Below are 18009 nucleotides of genomic sequence, written 5' to 3' on the forward strand. Positions count from 1 at the left end.
ATCTCCCGGGGCTCTCCGGATGCCCCGCGGGCACCTCCCCGGGCAGCGGTCCCGGAGGGCTCCTTGAGGTTAGGGCCCGGGGCGGAGGAGCAACGACCACTAAGGCCTAGGGATCCCCAAGCGTCGCAGCACGGTGACAATCCCTCGCCTACGGCACTCTGTGAAACCCCTTGCGATTGGCCATCTCGGGGCCCTGGGCGGGGCCTCCGTCTAATGTGCCCAATGAGTAGGCCTCGTACACAAGACCAAGTGCGGGCCCGATCGACGGGAGGAGAAGTGCAGACGCTCCCTAACCTAGGGGCTGGCCTGGGGGGAGGGGCGCCGGGGCGCCGGGGCTCCGGGCGGGTGGGGGAGGAGCAGGGGCAAGGCCGGGCCCCTGCGGCCGGGGTGTCAGGTCCGCCCCGAACCCGTGTGCGACCGCTTGTCCTTCCCGGCCACGCTGGGCGCCTCCCCGTCGGGCGGCCCCCGACCCCCGTCCCCTGGCCCGAGGTTGGAAAGAGGGAGCGTTCCAAGGTCACCCGCTCCGCCTGTGGGCGCTTTGGGGTCAAGTGGCGGGAGGTGACCCCGGCTTGCATTCATTCACTCCTTCGCCCTGGGTCTCCTCCTTCCTCCGTTTCCTTCCATCCTCCCCACCCCCACCCCCGGCAGCCCCCTATTTGGCACTGTACTGAGACTGTTGGCCTCCAGGGCAGACCCCCCCACCCCCGCCCCACCCAAGGCTGGTGTCCCAAGGCCGACGTCTGGCCCAGAGCTCTCAGCAGGTGTTCAACGCTCCCAGCCCGTCTGTTACAGTGAGGATGGTCACTAGCCCTGAGAAGGCCCCTGGCCGGGGGGTGGGGGCGTCTCCTGGGTCTGGTAGCTACCCTGGGCTGGGGAGATAGTCTGCCTAGGGTACCTCTGGCTCAGCCGTGGCCCAGAGAGAGGGCGTGGTTACAGTGCCTGGGGTCCCAGATAACGAAGACCAGAGGGCCCAGACCCCTTGAGCAGCAGGTGAGCATTCCAGGTCTCTCTGAGGCTCTGAAGTCCAAAGGGGCTGCCCGCTCCTGTGTCCCCACAGTGACCCAGCGTGGGCCTGTTCTGGGACACTGCCTCCCCTGTCTCTTCACCGCAGCAGATGCCAGGATCAGGGGCTTATCTGAGACATCTGTTCTCTGGGTCCCCAGCCTTGGTTCGCTGGCTCTGAGTAGAAGTGTGCATTTTAACAAGTGTCCCGCCTGGGCCTGCCACGCAGCACTTGACCACTGAGTTAGTTTTAAGAACCCCAGGAGCATGGGCTCAGTGCCAGCGCCATCTTTCTTGTGAGGGTATCCGGAGGTTTGCACGGGGAAGTCACCCAGACCAGTAACATTTGCCAGTGAAAAGTGGTGGCCATTGCTAGGGGAGGATCTTGGCGGACTGTGCCTGGTCATGTGCCCACTGTGGGGGGAAGGGGTAATAGGTGTGATTGGCAGCTGCCTAGAGTAGGGGTAGCATCGCCAGCTCCCTCAGGTGGCTGTTGAGGGTCAGGCTGTGGGAGGTCTATGTGCAGGGGCTGCTGCTCCAGGGGCTGAGTTAAAATGGAAGAAAATCCACACAAAACAGAATGAAATTGGACCCCTACCTCACACCACATACAGAACCAACTCAAAGACCTAAACAGAAGAGCTCAAACTATAAAACTCTTAGAAGAAAACAGGAAAATCTTCATGACATTGGATTTGGCAATTATTTCTTGGCTGTGACACCAAAAGCACAGGCAGCTGAAAAGGAAAAAATAAATGAATCAAACGTCAAGATAGTGCATCAGAGGACATTATTACCAGGGCGAAGTGGTGACCCACAGAATAGGAGAAAACACAGATTACATATCTGTTAAGGGGTTAGCATTTAGAATATATATAGAATGCCTACAACTCAACATCAACAGAACAAACCCAGTTCAAAAACGGGCAAAGGGTCTGAAAAGACTTTTCTCCAAAGAAGACATACAAATGGCCAATGAGCATGTGAAAAGATGCTCAACACCACTAGTCGCTAAAGAAATGCAAATTAAAGAGCGTTGGCTGGAATATGGAGAAGCCTTGTGCGAGATGGTGGTTACATAAAACGTTTTTGTGGTTACATAAAACGTTTGTGGTTCAATTGCCATGGAAAAATCTGGAAGGTGGGAAGGTCCAGGGCTTGCAAGGACTGCTGAGCTTGGGAGCTGTCCTCAGAGAACTAAACTTCTGGACTTGCCACTCTGGGGTATCTGTGGGTTGCAAAGCGTGCTGGGGAGGCATAGGATGGGTGCCCATGAACCGGGAAAGGGTGGGTCTTTATTTATGCTCCCATGTGTCCTGCAGAGAGCTGAGCCACCAGGGTGAGAAACATTTGATTGTCACGAGCCTTTCTGCGAGTGGAGGATAACATCACCTGGGGCAGCTGGACATTCCTCTCAGTGGAGAAAGAAGGTGGCCCCAACAGAGCCGGGCTCCCAACCCCCATGAAACAGACAAGAGGACGTGGGGTGGGGGTGCCTTTCCACCTGGTCATAGGTTCTTTCACTCCCTACCTGGTCATTGAGCCCGGGGCTAAGAAAGGATTGGTTGGTTTTTATTTTATCTTAAGATGGGGGAACATGTTTGCTACTACAAGACAATGAGAGAGGGTGCTCAGGGGTGAGCTGGGCACACCCCGGAGGGTCCGAGCTCCCACGCCCTGCAGGATTCAGTGTCTCCCCGCCGGCACCTTATCAGACTCAGACCGCCACATCTCAGTAGGCATTCTGAGGACCCCAGAGCCGCTGGCCAGGTCAAGTCCTTTGCACTCGGCCTTCCCCTCCCCGCACTCAGCCAGCTCTGCCGCAAGGGCGAGGCTGAGGCCCGGGCCGCTGCTGCGCCCCTGCGCCCCTCCCCTCCCCCAGCACTGCAGCCAGGCCTTCCCTTCCCGCGTCCCCTCCTGCCTGCTCTAAGTCCCAGCCCCCTCCCGGTCCCCTCCCAGCCCCAGAAGCCCGACCCCGCAGGAGCTACAGCCCTCGATTCGGGGGCGCTCCCCCACAACCTGCGCCCAGCTTGGGGGAGGAGCTTTCAGGGTGCCAGGCGGAAAAACCGGGAGACCAGTGGCGCTCACCTGGCTTGGCAGGTGGCCATGTGACCGCGGCGCCTCGCCCTGAGCTCGGCCGCCAGGTGGCAGCAAAGCGCTGCCGCCGCCCCAGCTCGGCGGCCCCCGCGTCAGGTAAGGCAGGTTCGACCCCAGCCCGCTGCATTGCGTGGCCAGACTAGACCAGCCGTGTGTTTGCACACTCAGCAGCTGCTGAAAGGAGACTTCCTACACAGCTGGATAGGGGGTGTCCCTGTGCCTTGCACCTAAAGAAACAACAGTGCAAACAACCACGCTCTGCGTTTGAAGCCTGTTGGCCTTTCCTGACCCTAACCTGCCCAGATTCTGGCCCCACCTGTCCTTTCTTGTTAAAGTGGGGGCGGGATGAGAGGGAACAAGGATACCAGGACATGGAGAGGTGTTGAAGTAACCACAGCGGCTCAAAGGCAAGCCTTTCTCTTGGCTTTAAACTGAGGGATTCTACAAGCAACTGGTATGTCTCCTTCATCCTGTAACTTGATGTGTTTTTAATGCAGGCTCCTTGAGCCCGGGAACTATCTGTGGGCAGGTGTTTTCTGTCCCCACTCTGAGTGATGAGCTTAGAGCCAGCACCAGCGTGCTCCGAGGCCACTGTGACACGTCCCTCCCAGCTTCCTGGAGCTCAGACTCCACGTCCTGGACTCTGGGCCCCAGTGGCACTCAGGACCAAAAGTGTGTGTCCCTGAAGCTGCCTGGGGTCTCTGTCCCTGGAAGCCTGTCCTCAAGCAGGGGGACAGTCTCAGAGGAGCGATGCCAGAGCCCTGGGGCAGAGGGGGCAGCCTGCCTCCTTCCCCGTGTGGCCCACCACCCATATCCAGGGCTTCTGCCAGGCTCACAGCCTGGGCCTTGCCCGCAGCTCTCCGCCTGGCAGGGCTTGTGGGGCTCAAGCAGAGGAGCCTGTGGAGGAGTGGACGTGAAGCTGGATGATGGAGGCCACTTGTCAAGGAGCCAGAGCATTAGGGTGACGGTGTCTGTGAAGTCAGGTGATAATGGGGCGGTCCACCCCCGCAGGTTGGGTTTAACACGGAAAGCTCCTTGCTATGTGACCCAGCACCCCCTCACCCCCCCACCTTAGGCAAACATGCAGAAGAACTGAAACCAGGCATTCACACTGAAACGTGTCCATGTGTGTTCACAGCATCCCTGTTCACGGCAGGCAAAAAACAGGAGCAACCCACAGGTATCTCGGGGAAGTTGGGTCCTTCCATCCAGACAGGGCATTGCGTCCGGCCCACACCCCACACCTTGTGGACGCACCCGGTAATGTGCTGAGTGAGCGAGGAAGCCAGACACTAAAGACCATGGAGCTTGTCTCACCCCCTGTGCAAGATGTTCAGAATAAGGAAACCCACGGGCAGATGGAAAGTGGATGGGTGGTCACCCGGGGCGGGGGTGGTGGTGTGGGGAGGAATGGGGAGCTGTGCCTTCATGGGGATGGGTTTCCTTTCATGCCTTGGAAATGTTCTGGAATCAGAAAGAGGTGGGAGTTGAATAACACTGTGAATGTACTAAATGCCACCGAATCCTTCACTTTAAATGGTTACAACGGCACATTCATAGTTTATGTGTGTTTTACGATAATAATGGTGATAATGGTAATAACGTCCTGAAATCTCGCCTTCTGGTAACCCCCTCAGTCCAGATGGGTCAGGACGGCAGGTCACCACCACACATGGACCATGCCGGAGGTCCGTGGGCACCTGGGCAGAGCACCAAACCAATGAGACAAACAACCAAACCTGAAAAGCTGGTTGACTAAGGAAGACCAGAGGCCAGTCGGTGATTCACAGCAGAGGAACGAGATCAGGGTAACAGGGGAAACTGAGGCCTGCCAAGGTGTAGCTGGGCCCTCGGGCATGAGGCCACCAGGCAGGACCTGATGAGCAGCCCCTGCCAAGGTTCTGGGTCCCGATGGGCCTCAGCCTTGCAGGGAGGGTGTGTGAGCAGGAGAGTTTGTGTTGCAGTTCTATTTACGACAAGTGACAGTGCTTTCTGTTCGTATACAGTGCTATGGTTTTTGTTTTTAATCTGGATCTTAGTTAAACATTTGAACAAATTTAAAGACAAAACGTGGAGCAGAGATGGAGCAGGGTTGGGACCCCAGAAACAGAGGTCTTTGCTCCTTGCCTCTCCTTGTGGCAGCATCCTGCCAGGCACCCTCCCCTAGGCACTTTTCTGTTGGCGTCTGGGGGTTGCAAACTGTGTCCACTGCATCCCCGGCCCCTGCCCACCATGGCCCCAGGGGGCCAGAGACAAATTGGAGACATGGCCTGCCCCTAAGGACTCCCAGGATGCCTGGTGCTCTGGGGAAAATGGCTAGACAGGGGCTGGGCTCAATGCTGAGCTGTGGGGACCCCTCCTAGGGCACTGGGCCCTGAGCCCAGAGGATGTCAGCAGGTGGGTTGTGGTGGGGGGACAAGGAGACAAGCTTCTGCGGAGATCGTGGTACCCTGACCACCACGCGCTGACCATTGCTGCCAATTCCCCAAGCCAGGCTTCAACAGTATGTGAACTGTGAACTTCCAGATGTTCAAGCTGGGTTTAGAAAAGGCAGAGGAACCAGAGATCAAATTGCCAACATCCGTTGGATCATCAAAAAAGCAACAGAATGCCAGAAAAACATCTGCTTCGTTGACTATGCTAAAGACTTTGACTGTGTGGATCACACAAATTGTGGAAAATTCTTCAAGAGATGGTAATAGTAGACCACCTGACCTGCCTCTGGAGAAATCTGGGTGCAGGTCAAGAAGCAACAGTTAGAACTGGAGATGGAACAATGGACTGGTTCCAAATTGGGAAAGGAGTACGTCAAGGCTGTCTATTGTCACCCTGCTTATTTAACTTATATATAGAGTACATCATGCAAAATGCTGGGCTGGATGAAGCATGAGCTGGAATCAAGATTGCCGGGAGAAATATCAATAACCTCAGATATGCAGATGACACCACCCTTATGGCAGAAAGCGAAGAACTAAAGAGGCTCTTGATGAAAATGAAAGAGGAGAATGAAAAAGCTGGCTTAAAACTCAACATTCAAAAAACTAAGATCATGGCATCCGGTCCCATCACTTCATGGCAAATAGATGGGGAAACAGTGAAAACCGTGAGAGACTTTATTTCTTTGGGCTCTAAAATCACTGCATATGGTGACTGCAGCCATGAAATTAAAACATGCTTGCTCCTTGGAAGAAAAGCTGTGACAAACCTAGACAGTGTATTAAAAAGCAGAGACATTACTTTGCTGACAAAGATCCATCTAGTCAAAGCTATGGTTTTTCCAGTAGTCATGTATGTATGTGACCATAAAGAAAGCTGAGTGCCAAAGAATTGATGCTTTTGAACTGTGGTGTTGGAGACGACTCTTGAGAGTCCCTTGGACTGCAAGGAGATCCAATCAGTCCATCCTAAAGGAAATCAGTCCTGAATATTCATCCGAAAGATTGATGATGAAGTTGAAACTCCAATACTTTGGCCACCTAATGCAAAGAACTGACTCATTTGAAAAGACCCTGATGCTGGCAAGGATTGAAGGTAGGAGGAGAAGGGGACAACAGAGGATGAGATGGTTGGATGGCATCACTGACTCGATGGACGTGAGTTTGAGCAAGCTCCGGGATTTGGTGATGGGCAGGGAGGCCTGGAGTGCTGTAGTCCATGGGGTTGCAGAGTCAGACACGACTGAGTGACTGAACTGCAGCGAACTGCACTGAAGATGCTTTAAATGAAGGGCCTGCCGTCACTCCTTGTGGCCACACAGTGGTGCCCAGGACAGCAGGAAGAGGAGGAGGGTGAGCAGGGACTCGAGAAGGGCAAGAGATTTAGGTCATGAAGCTCCACCTCTGCACACATGGTTCTTGTGGACACTTGTCATGGCGAAGAATGTTGCTGGTTGGTTTCTGCACTTGACCTCCAGCAGCCTGGTGAGTCAGTTCGTCTTCATCCTCTGCCCATCCCTGCCTCCCTCTGTCTCCTCCGTCCGGTGTCCAAACGCTTGCCCATCAGACAGGGACACTGTGGCCTTTTTCTTCGCCCCTGAGTCAATGCCAGTTACTTGCGGCTGCTTGGCTGTTTCTGTGGCCGGGGTTTAGGGGGTACGGGCTGAAAGCTGGTGGGCCCTCTGCTGTGTGTTTGGAGCCCCATCTGCACGGTGACAACACTCCATGCCGGCTGCCCCCTGCTCTGAGCCGTGGCCACCCTCCCCTGCATTTCCCTGCAGACACGCTCGGGGAAATGACCAGATTTGCCTGCAGTTCACGTCACGGTGGGGTTTTGAAGGGTTGATGTTTGATGACAGCCACCTCGAATGGCATTTTGTTCCCCTTCTCAGGAGAGTTTTGCAGTCATCACAGACCCGCGAACATTCCTTGAGCAGCTATTAGAGGGGGTGGGGGTGCCGATGCGGCTCTAGACTGGCCCCTCCCCCAGTTAGCCCTGGGAGGCAGGGTCGACTTTCTTTCTCTACTTATTTGTGTTTAAAATATTTATCTTCCACCTCGACACTTTAAGAAACTTAATTTAAAAACCTCTTCAGTTGAAGCTTTCGGCTTTTCCGGGAAGAAAATCACATTATTCGCCAATAATAGTCAGGAGGCTTTTTCCCCACGAACCTCAACCCTCCTGCTTCTGGTTCTGGCAGAGCCGATGGCCAAGTTCAGACCCTGTCTTTGCCCCCAGTGTCCTCCCTCGGGGTTCTTTTCGGAAGTGTTAGCCCCCTCTCTCTCCCTGGCTCTGCTCCAGCCCATTTCACCTGGTCTGGGCTTGGGCGGGGAGGGTCGGGAAGTCTGGCCCCAGGCTCAGGCTCGGCCCTGGGGGCCTGGGGCTCCTGGCTGTCACGTGTGTGACGCGACCCGTCAGCTGGGCCCTGGGAACCAGCTCCACACCCACACCCACCACCTTGGGTGGGTGGACGGTGGGGGGTCGGGAGAAGGCCCCTCACTCACCCAGAGTTTGTGCCCGGGGCCTGTAGGACCCCACCCCTCCTGTGTGCAGACTCCCTCCCCCTGATGGTGCTCTGGCCACTTTGGATCTGTGTTGTTCTCTGTAGAGACCTGAGCATCTCCTGGGGTTCTGGGCCCCACCCCGGAGAAGCAGGAAGGATGCTGGTGACTCCACCCCCAGAGGGAGTGATGGGTCCCTGGAGACCTGAGCTCGCGAGTGCGGTGCTGTGGCCAGAGGGGAATCTGGCTCCAGGTGGGGTGGTGAGTTGTAGGGCACTGCCATGGCCCCAGCTTTTCCTGGAGTGACCTCCTGCCTGTGCCAGGGCCACCACTGTGGCTCCTCAGCCCCTCAGCCCTGGGCAGGAGCCGGGGTGCTGGCGGCACTGCCGATATCGGACCCTCCCGGGTGTTTGAGGAAGGGGCCCTCACTGCTCCTTCCTCAGTGCCCACTCTTTACTCAGCTGCGTCCTCTGCCACCCCCTGCTCTGAGACCTTCCTGCCAGATCCCTGTCCTCAGCTCAGGGAGTGGCTGGACCGTTCCCTCGGTGGGGGGCAGCATCAGGACCTCCCTGCCTCCTCTCTGTGCAGCTCATTGAACCCAGGAGAGCCGGCTCTGGGTGTCCCTGCCTGAGGCTGTGGCCAAGCAGCTGCTGGGTGGGTTCTTCCTGGCGGGCTGCCAAGGGTAGGGGAGGTGGGGGCTTAGAGCAACGGAAGGCATCCTCACGGCTGCAGGCCGGGGGTCCAGCTCAGGGTGTCCTGGAGGCTCTGGGAGGACCGCCCAGCATCCAGGGTTGCCTGCGTCCTTGGTGGTGGTCGCGTCCTCACATCTCTGCCTCCATCGTCCCATGGCTGTCTCCTCCGTGTGTCTCCCAGCGCTCTCACCTCTTCTTACAAGGACACCCACCACTGGATCGAGGGACCATCCAGCTCCAGTCTGATCTGGAGGCACAGGGGAGTATCAGTTGAATACTTAGGGCTCCCAAGCTGGGGGGTGGGTAGCAGCGGTTGGGGGCGCCCTGCTGTTCTTCCCATTGGGAGTGAAGTGCACTGGCTGCCGCCCAGCTGATGGAAGAGAGGTCATGGCAGGGGGCACTCTCAACAGGGCGGGTTCAGCCTCCCAGTGATGGGGGTGGCGCCTGCCCCAATGGCACGATTCTACCAGGGAGCAACCGGCCCTGTGGACAGAGGCCCACATCGGTGCTTCTGCTCCTGGAAGGGCCAGACAGAGGTTTGTTCCTGTGGCAATGGAGGCATGTCCACCCGTGGTTTTGCAGGAGCTCAGCCGGCACCACTATCCTAGAGCTCAGGTGTCTGAATCCCGTCCCGTGGCATCAGCACCCAGACCCACTCTGAGCTTAGGAGGTGAGAGAGAGGCACATGGCTGGGCGCCCGCTGGGCACACCTGGGAACCGCTGGCCGGTGGCCCAGCTAGGCAGTGACATGTCATGGGGTGGGCTGTCCTCCAGGACGAAGCCCGGGCAGAATCGCAGGCCTTCTCTGGAGCTGTGTCTCAACTGTGGAATCAGGGTGCAGGGGCCACGGAGGGAGTGGGGAGCCACGGGGGCAGGGGGGAGCAGGGCCCCTGGAGGGAAGCAGGGTGCCACAGAGGGAGCAGGATTTCCACAGGGGAGTGTAGGGGCCACGTGGGGTGCAAGAGGGTGCAAGGGGAGTGGGGCTTGCCCACTGCCACGCTCAGTGGGAACTGGTGCTCCTGGAGCCCACAAGTCTGCTCTCTGCAGGGTCAAGGGTCACAGCCCCACAAAGGGTCCCACTGTCGTAAGGATGTTGAAAGCAGAGTCACAATTGATGCCTGGCCGTGCTGGGCTTTGTGTCCTGAGGCCCCTGGGCAAGGAGTGGCATCCTGTTGGTAGGACAGTGACACTGACCGCCAGGAGAAGGGCTGTTGTGTCACAATGGAGGGCAGGGGACATGCAGAGCGTGCCCCTGGCCCCTCATCAGTTGTGACGGCACAGGACTGCAGCCCTGGCCCAGACGTCCATGTGAGCAGACAGCGCTCAGACACCTCAGGGATGGGGTGAGTCCACGGGTCATTGCCAAAGGGGGCCTAGTGGACAGTGGGGGCCCTGGTGGCCCCCAGTGTGGCCGCAGTGGCTGTGGGCTGGACCCTGAGCCTCGCTTTCCCCTGTCCTATAGCCACTGTCCCCACACACAGCAGACAGTGCTGGACAGGGTGGGCCCCCACGTCCCTCTTCTGGGTAGCACTTGCTGACCAGTGTCTGGGGGACTGGCAGCTCCTTTGTGGCTGCCTCACTCCCGTCGGCCCCCCGGCTAATCCAGGGTGGTGTAAGGACTGGTATTTTTGTCCCCACGAGGGCTGTGCGCGCCCTGGGCCTCCTTGCAGGCGGTGGTCAGCCCTGCATTGCTCTTCGGCCTCTCACTGCACCTAGCCTGGCTCTATTCAGCTGCCTTCCATGGCCCAGCGGGTCTCACTGTCTCAGTGACAGCTTCCGAGAACCCCAGCCTCAGAGCAGACAGGGTGCCGTGTCCCTCCGCTGGTGGCGGTGAGGGTGGCGGCCAGCTATGCTCCAGGCAGATGGTGGCGTGCTCCAGCTGCCCTGCCCAACTCAATGGCCTCAGGGGCTGCCCCGTCACTGGTGAATGCTGCCCCTCATCCTGCCAGCCTGGGCCAGTGCTCCAGGACTTCGTCCAGCAAACCTGCATCCGCTTCACGTTCTTCTGGGCCTGTTTCTGCTGGCCTGGTTGTGGGTTGGCAGCTGCGGTTTTGGATGTTGGGCCTCCCAGGTGGCACTAGTGGTAAAGATCCCGCCTGCTGATGCAGGAGACAAAAGAGATGCGGGTTCCATCCCGGGGTTGGGAAGATCCCCTGGAGGAGGACGTGGCAACCCACTCCAGTATTCTTGCCTGGAGAATCCCATGGCCAGAGGAGCCTGGCGGGCCACAGTCCCTGGGGTCACACAGAGTTGGACAGGACAGTGTGCACGCACAGCAAAGTGTAGATGTTACCAGCAAGGGCGGGGGCAGGAGCTCTTCAATGACTGTTGATCAACTCAGCGACCTCGGCCCCCACAGGGCCCGAGAAAGGAGGCACTTCACAGCTCCCTGGACCCCTACCTGGGGAGAAAGGGGCTCAGAGGGGCTGGAGGGGAGTGAGAGGTGCACCCCCGTGAGGAAGCCCCCCACCCAGCGCACTTCTCCCTGCCCACCCCCAGACTCCTGGCCCTGGACGCCTCACTGAGGTCCCTGCCCTCCCCCGCAGATGCTGTGGCTGCTCTTCCTGACACTTCCGGGCCTGGGGGCCTCTGTACCTGTGTCCCCTGCCCTGGGTAAGTACTGACTCCCTGTCCCTGTCCCCTGCCCTGGCCGCCAAGACGCCCCAGCACTGGTGCAGAGGGGATTGGTCAGCCGACCCCCGGGAGGGACTGAATGTGTGGCCGGGCAGGGGTCCCTGACGGCGCCCTTGCTTGGCTTCCCAGATCCCGACCTGGGGCGGGAGCAGCGTGGCACAGTGGGGGTGCATGATGCCCCCCCCCCCAGCCAGTGGCCGTGGCAGGCCGGCCTCCGATGGCGCAGCGAGGAGCGCGAGCAGTGGGAGCACATGTGCGGGGGCTCGCTCGTCCACCCCCAGTGGGTGCTCACTGCAGCCCACTGCATTGGACGGTGGGTCACTCTGCCCGCTGCGCCCGTGGAGGTGGGGGCACAGGGGCGTGTGGGTGTGGGCTGGGGGCCGGGCACTGGGCCGCACAGAAAGCCACAGCTCTGCCAGCGACCAGCCCGGTTCCTGCTGCAAGACAAGCCCGGCTTTGCCCCAGCCCGGCACCTCTGAGTGGCTTCCGGCCCCTCTCCCTCAGAGAAAGCCCTCAGGCTTCTGCTTTCAGAGTGCAAGTCGGGCAGCTGAGGCTCTGTGACCCAGACCGGCTGATGAAGGTGACTGAGATCATCCCACACCCCGATTATGACCACCTCCTGTCTGCCAAGGGGGGCGCAGACATTGCCCTGCTGAGACTGGAGGCCCCTGTGACCCTCTCCCTGCACGTCCAGGTGGTCTCCGTCCCGCCTGCCTCGCTGAGGGTCCCTGAGAGGAAGATGTGCTGGGTGACTGGCTGGGGTGATATCAGAATCAGAGGTACGGTTCTGGGAGACCCAGTAGGGGTACACAGAGACGCTTTATTCTCTGTGATGTGGGGGAATCCTCTCCTTGTTTAGTGGGGTGAAATATACCTAACAAGGGCTTCCCTAGTAACTCAGCTGGTAAAGAATCCACCTGTAATGCAGGAGACTCCGGTTCAATTCCTGGGTTGGGAAGATCCCCTGGAGAAGGGAATGGCAACCCACTCCAGTATTCTTGGGCTTCCTGGGTGGCTCAGTTGGTAAAGAATCCACCTGCAATGTGGGAGACCTGGGTTCTATCCCTGGCTTGGGAAGATCCCCTGGAGGAGGGAATAGCAACCCACTCCAGTATTCTTGCCTGGGAAATCCCATGGACAGAGGAGCCTGGTGGGCTATAGCCCATGGGGTCACACAGAGTTGGAAACAACTGAGCGACTAAGCACAGCACACACCTAACAAAGTGTTGCCATCTTAACCACTTTTAACTGTACACGAAGTACATTCACATGGTTGTACAACCATCACCACCATTGGTCACCAGAATGTCCCCCCACGCAGAAGCTCCACCCCTCTCAAGCCCTGGCTCCCCTCCCCCAGCCTCTGGTGCCACCACCAGCTCTCTGTCTCTGTGGATTTGCTTGTTTTGGAAGCTTAATGTAAATGGAATCATACAGTGTATGGTCTTTAGTGTCTAGCTCATCTCATTGAGCATGTTTTCAAGGCTCATCCTCATTGTAGTGAGTCTCAGCGCTTCATTCCTTTTTTTATGACTGAGTAATATTCCACTGTGTGGATGAACCACATTCTGTGTATCTGTTCACCAGCTGATGGATACCTGAGTGTTTGCCAGTTTTTGGCTCCTGTGAGTCAAGCTGTTATGAGCCTGAGGCTGCCAGCACCTATTAGAGCATCTATTTTCAATTCTTCTGGGTCTAGATTAGGTATGGAATTTCTGGGTCATCCACTAATTCTATGTTTGATCTTTTGAAGTAGATTCCCCTTTGAGCTGAATGTGCGTGAGGCCTGGGTCTCAGATGGGCAGGTTTGTGGATACTGGGGACTCAGGGCCTTTTTTCTCTGCCAGGTCCCAGCAATTACTCCCATGGTTCTCATGGGGCCCTCACCATGACCACAAGGATGGACCTTGACTGTCCTCCTGCAGACGAGCAAACCTGGGATCAAGAAGCTAGGGCCTACTCCTGGGCATGTACCTGAAGAAAGCCAAAATTCAAAAAGACATTCACTGCAGCACTGTTCACAATAGCCAAGACATGGAGACAGTCTAGATGTATATCAACAGATGAGCGGATAAAGACGATGTGGTACATATATACTATGGAATATTCAGTTCAGTTCAGTCGCTCAGTCGTGTCCGACTCTTTGCGAACCCATGAATTGCAGCACGCCAGGCCTCTCTGTCCATCACCAACTCCCGGAGTCTACCCAAACCCATGTCCATCGAGTCGGTGATGCCATCCAACCATCTCATCCTCTGTCGTCCCCTTCTCCTCCCGCCCCCAATCTTACCCAGCATTAGGGTCTTTTCCAATGAGTCAACCCTTCGCATGAGGTGGCCAAAGTATTGGAGTTTCAGCTTCAACATCAGACCTTCCAGTGAACACCCAGGATTGATCTCTTTTAGGATGGATTGATTGGATCTTCTTGCAGTCCAAGGGACTCTCAAGAGTCTTCTCCAACACCACAGTTCAAAAGCATCAATTCTTCGGCACTCAGCTTTCTTCACTGTCCAACTCTCACATCCATACATGACCACTGGAAAAACCATAGCCTTGACTAGACGGACTTTTGTTGGCAAAGTAATGTCTCTGCTTTTAAATATGCTATCTAGGTTGGCCATAACATTCCTTCCAAGGAGTAAGCGTCTTTTAATTTCATGGCTGCAGTCACCATCAGCAGTGATTCCGGAGCCCCAAAAAATAAAGTCTGACACTGTTTCCACTGTTTCCCCATCTATTTCCCATGAAGTGATGGGACCAGATGTCATGATCTTAGTTTTCTGAACATTGAGCTTTAAGCCAACTTTTTCACTCTCCTCTTTCACCTTCATCAAGAGGCTCTTTAGTTCTTCTTCACTTTCTGCCATAAGGGTGGTGTCATCCGCATATCTGAGGTTATTTCTCCTGGCAATCTTGATTCCAGCTTGTGTTTCTTCCAGCCCAGTGTTTCTCATGATGTACTCTGCATATAAGTTAAATAAGCAGGGTGACAATATACAGCCTTGACGTACTCCTTTTCCTATTTGGAACCAGTCTGTTGTTCCACGTCTAGTTCTAACTGTTGCTTCCTGACCTGCATACAGGTTTCTCAAGAGACAGGTCAGATGGTCTGGTATTCCCATCTCTTTCAGGATTTTCCACAGTTTATTGTGATCCACACAGTCAAAGGCTTTGGCATAGTCAATAAAGCAGAAATAGATGTTTTTCTGGAACTCTCTTGCTTTTTCGATGATCCAGCGGATATTGGCAATTTGATCTCTGGTTCCTCTGCCTTTTCTAAAACCAGCTTGAACATCTGGAAGTTCACGGTTCACATATTGCTGAAGCCTGGCTTGGAGAATTTTGAGCATTACTTTACTAGCATGTGAGATGAGTGCAATTGTGCGGTAGTTTGAGCATTCTTTGGCATTGCCTTTCTTTGGGATTGGAACGAAAACTGACCTTTTCCAGTCCTATGGCCACTGCTGAGTTTTCCAAATTTGCTGACATATCAAGTGCACTTTCACAGCATCACCTTTGAGGATTTGAAATAGCTCAACTGGAATTCCATCACCTCCACTAGCTTTGTTCGTAGTGATGCTTTCTAAGGTCCACTTGACTTCACATTCCAGGATGTCTGGCTCTAGGTGAGTGATCACACCATCGTGATTATCTGGGTCATGAAGATCTTTTTTGTACAGTTCTTCTGTGTATTCTTGCCACCTCTTCTTAATATCTTCTGCTTCTGTTAGGTCCATACCATTTCTGTCCTTTATCGAGCCTATCTTTGCATGAAATGTTCCTTTGGTATCTCTAATTTTCTTGAAGAGATCTCTAGTCTTTCCCAATCTGTTGTTTTCCTCTATTTCTTTGCACTGATCGCTGAGGAAGGCTTTCTTATCTCTCCTTGCTATTCTTTGGAACTCTGCATTCAGATGGGAGTATCTTTCCTTTTCTCCTTTGCTTTTTGCTTCTCTTCTCTTCCCAGCTATCTGTAAGGCCTCCTCAGACAGCCATTTTGCTTTTTTGCATTTCTTTTCCATGGGGATTTTCTTGATCCCTGTCTCCTGTACAATGTCACAACCCTCTGTCCATAGTTCATCAGGCACTCTGTCTATCAGGTCTAGTCCCTTAAATCTATTTGTCACTTCCACTATATACTCATAAGGGATTTGATCTAGGTCATACCTGAATGGCCTAGTGGTTTTCCCTGTTTTCTTCAATTTAAGTCTGAATTTGGCAATAAGGAGTTCATGATCTGAGCCACAGTCTGCTCCTGGTCTTGTTTTTGCTGACTGTATAGAGCTTCTCCATCTTTGGCTGCAAAGAATATAATCAATCTGATTTTGGTGTTGACCATCTGGTGATGTCCACGTGTAGAGTCTTCTCTTGTGTTGTTGGAATAGGGTGTTTGCTATTACCAGTGCGTTCTCGTGGCAAAACTCTATTAGCCTTTGCCCTGCTTCATTCTGTACTCCAAGGCCAAACTTACTCAGCCATAAAAAAGAGCGAGATAATGTCATGTGCAGTGACATGGATGGACCTAGAGATTGTCATACTGAGTGAAGTCAGGACAGAAAGAGACAAATATCCTGTGATATTGCTTATATGTGGAATATTAAAAAACTGTACAAATGAAACCTATTTATAAAAGAGAAATAGTCACAGATATAGAAAACAAACAGGGTTACCAGGAGAGAAAGGGCTGGGGAGGGATAAAATCCACTACTATATATAAAATAGATAACTAATAAGAACCTACTGTATAGCACAGGGAATTCTACTCAATACTCTGTAACGACCTACATGGGAAAAGAATCTAATAAACAGTATCTTTGTATATGTATAACTATGTATATGTATAACTGAATCACTTTGCTGTACACCTGAAACTGATATAACATTGTAAATTAACAATTCTCCAATAAAAAAATAATTAAAACAAACAAACAGAAAAAGAGAAGCTGGGGTCTGCCTTGGTCTCGGATGTCAGAAGGTGAAAACTTGAACCCGTGTGGCTCAGAGCACTTTGTCAGGACAAGTCCTTGATACGTCCCTTTTCCAGGGAAAAAGAATTCCTGGGAGAATGCTGTCCTGGGTCATCCTGTCCTTAGGCTTATGGAGCCCTGCATCCTGGAGCTGGGTGAGTTTAGTGGCTGTGGGGAAGCTGAGCCCCAGGGCCCCAGGGTGCTGGGCCTGGACAGGGTCAGGGTTGGCAGTGGGGGCCTGGAGCCCATTGCTGACACCCCAGCGTGGAGCAGAGTGAATGCCTGTCCTCACTTGGCCCCCGACCCCCGAAAGGGCCGCTGCGCCCGTCCCACCACCTGCAGGAGGCGGAGGTGCCCATCGTGGGGAACGAGGTTTGTAACCGGCACTATCAGAACTCCTCTGCAGACGCCGCCCATCAGATCATCAAGGACAACATGCTGTGTGCGGGCAGCGAGGGCAGGGACTCCTGCCAGGTGGGACTCAGGCCCACCCCATCCTCCCGCCCCTCCTCGCCCACGAGGGTCCACTGCAGGGCTCTGAGGGCTGCCTCTCCTGCAGGGTGACTCCGGGGGCCCCCTGGTGTGCAGCTGGAATGGTGCCTGGGTCCAGGTGGGAGTTGTCAGCTGGGGAGACATCTGTGGCCATCATGATTTCCCTGGGGTGTACACCCGGGTGACCAGCTACATGTCCTGGATCCGCCACTATGTCCCATCCCCCAGACCCTAGACAGGGCTGGGGTGGGGTCTGCATGATGAGAAGACTGCTAACCCTCCTGGCCAATACCCCGCTTCTTCCCTGGGGCCAGCCTTGTACTCCCAACCCCCCTTCCCCTCACCCTCCAAGACACTTTGGCCCCCTGTCTGGGAGGGAGAGATAGCAAGAAGCCCTGTACGCTGCTGTCTCCCGGCAGTGGGGTGGCCCCTGGCCTCTTGCTCACCCTCTGTTTCCCATTAAACTCCGAAAAGCCAGCCCCCGGCTATGGTTTGGGATCGTGGCATGGAAGCATTATGGTTGCTGGAGGGAGCGGTGCGGGGGACCCTGGAGGGTCCCTGGACTCTGGCACCAGGCTGGGTTGCCACAGGGGGGTGGGGACATTTTCCAGGGAAGCTTTCTGGGAACTTGTGGGGGAGGGTTAACCTTGCCCCTGGGTGCGTCCCTTTCCAGTGAGTGCAGGGCAGTGATTTTGTTCTGATCACACCCCCCGCCTCCCATGATGCTGGTTCAGGACTCTCACCCCCAGGAGGGGTCTCTGGAGCATGTGGGGGGGCTTTAACCCAGTAAGTGAAGGGGTGGCCCTGATCCCGCCCCACCCTGCGCATTTCAGGGACGCGGGTGAGATCAGAGCTGCTAGCACCTATGGAGGGTCACCCCAGGGACTGGCCACCCCATGAGCCCTTCTACCCGTCCCCCTGTCTTTCCCTGAGGCTGATACTCAGCCTGGAAAGTCACTCCCACCTGGGGCCTGGAGGTGCCCGGGGACACATGGATCCTACCCCTTTCTGTAGCATCTACAAGCCTGGGGTCTGGCAGCGGGTGGGCCCCCAGCCCCTGTGAGGTCCCCCTGGAGACACTAGGGTGCCCCCCGGCACCCCTGTGTCCATGCCTCGGTCCTGGGGGCAGGGACCACCCAGCACATGTCCTGGGGACTCGAGGCCTGAGGCTCTGTGCGTTCTGAGGGG

General features: G+C 55.6%; 1 protein-coding gene and 1 long non-coding RNA gene across 7 annotated transcripts; one reads left to right on the forward strand and one right to left on the reverse strand.

The window, feature by feature from the left end:
- Positions 1 to 364: 364 nt before the first annotated feature.
- Positions 365 to 17298, forward strand: LOC145531893 (mastin-like). 6 transcript variants are annotated; one of them, XM_081555702.1, is made up of 15 exons: positions 365 to 990; positions 2325 to 2432; positions 3956 to 4082; positions 4175 to 4279; positions 4737 to 7019; positions 8144 to 8297; positions 8910 to 9398; positions 10010 to 10071; positions 11275 to 11341; positions 11492 to 11675; positions 11867 to 11942; positions 12057 to 12141; positions 16407 to 16484; positions 16643 to 16803; positions 16889 to 17298. In XM_081555702.1, the coding sequence occupies exons 7-15, from the start codon at positions 9281 to 9283 to the stop codon at positions 17054 to 17056; spliced, it is 999 nt and encodes a 332-aa protein (XP_081411828.1). In that variant the 5' UTR covers positions 365 to 990; positions 2325 to 2432; positions 3956 to 4082; positions 4175 to 4279; positions 4737 to 7019; positions 8144 to 8297; positions 8910 to 9280; the 3' UTR covers positions 17057 to 17298. The 6 variants fall into 6 exon arrangements, with proteins under 6 accessions (XP_081411828.1, XP_081411833.1, XP_081411829.1 ...); XM_081555707.1 differs by lacking the exons at positions 365 to 990; positions 2325 to 2432; positions 3956 to 4082; ... (2 more) ...; positions 8144 to 8297; positions 8910 to 9398 and having other exon boundaries at positions 10027 to 10071; positions 11228 to 11341; XM_081555703.1 differs by lacking the exons at positions 365 to 990; positions 2325 to 2432; positions 3956 to 4082; ... (2 more) ...; positions 8144 to 8297; positions 8910 to 9398 and having other exon boundaries at positions 10027 to 10071; positions 11228 to 11341; positions 11867 to 12141.
- LOC145531895 (uncharacterized) lies at positions 6190 to 9796 on the reverse strand. Its single transcript, XR_014072842.1, has 2 exons — positions 9439 to 9796; positions 6190 to 8975 (listed from the first exon to the last, which is right to left on the reverse strand). It is a non-coding gene; the product is annotated as an uncharacterized LOC145531895 (long non-coding RNA).
- Positions 17299 to 18009: the final 711 nt, after the last annotated feature.

Source organism: Giraffa tippelskirchi, chromosome 13 (assembly GCF_054371585.1).
Source record: "Giraffa tippelskirchi isolate mGirTip1 chromosome 13, T2T-mGirTip1v1.2.pri, whole genome shotgun sequence".
Taxonomy (NCBI): domain Eukaryota; kingdom Metazoa; phylum Chordata; class Mammalia; order Artiodactyla; family Giraffidae; genus Giraffa; species Giraffa tippelskirchi.

What these genes read in the sequence shown, in the direction of transcription:
- LOC145531893 (XM_081555702.1), top strand. Translation starts at nt 9,281, where the DNA reads ATGGAGGCATGTCCACCCGTGGTTTTGCAGGAGCTCAGCCGGCACCAC. An exon ending in GCAGCCCACTGCATTGGACG is followed by an intron (nt 11,676 to 11,866) that starts GTGGGTCACTCT and finishes CCTCTCCCTCAG; the next exon opens with AGAAAGCCCTCAGGCTTCTG. An exon ending in ACCCAGACCGGCTGATGAAG is followed by an intron (nt 11,943 to 12,056) that starts GTGACTGAGATC and finishes CTGCACGTCCAG; the next exon opens with GTGGTCTCCGTCCCGCCTGC.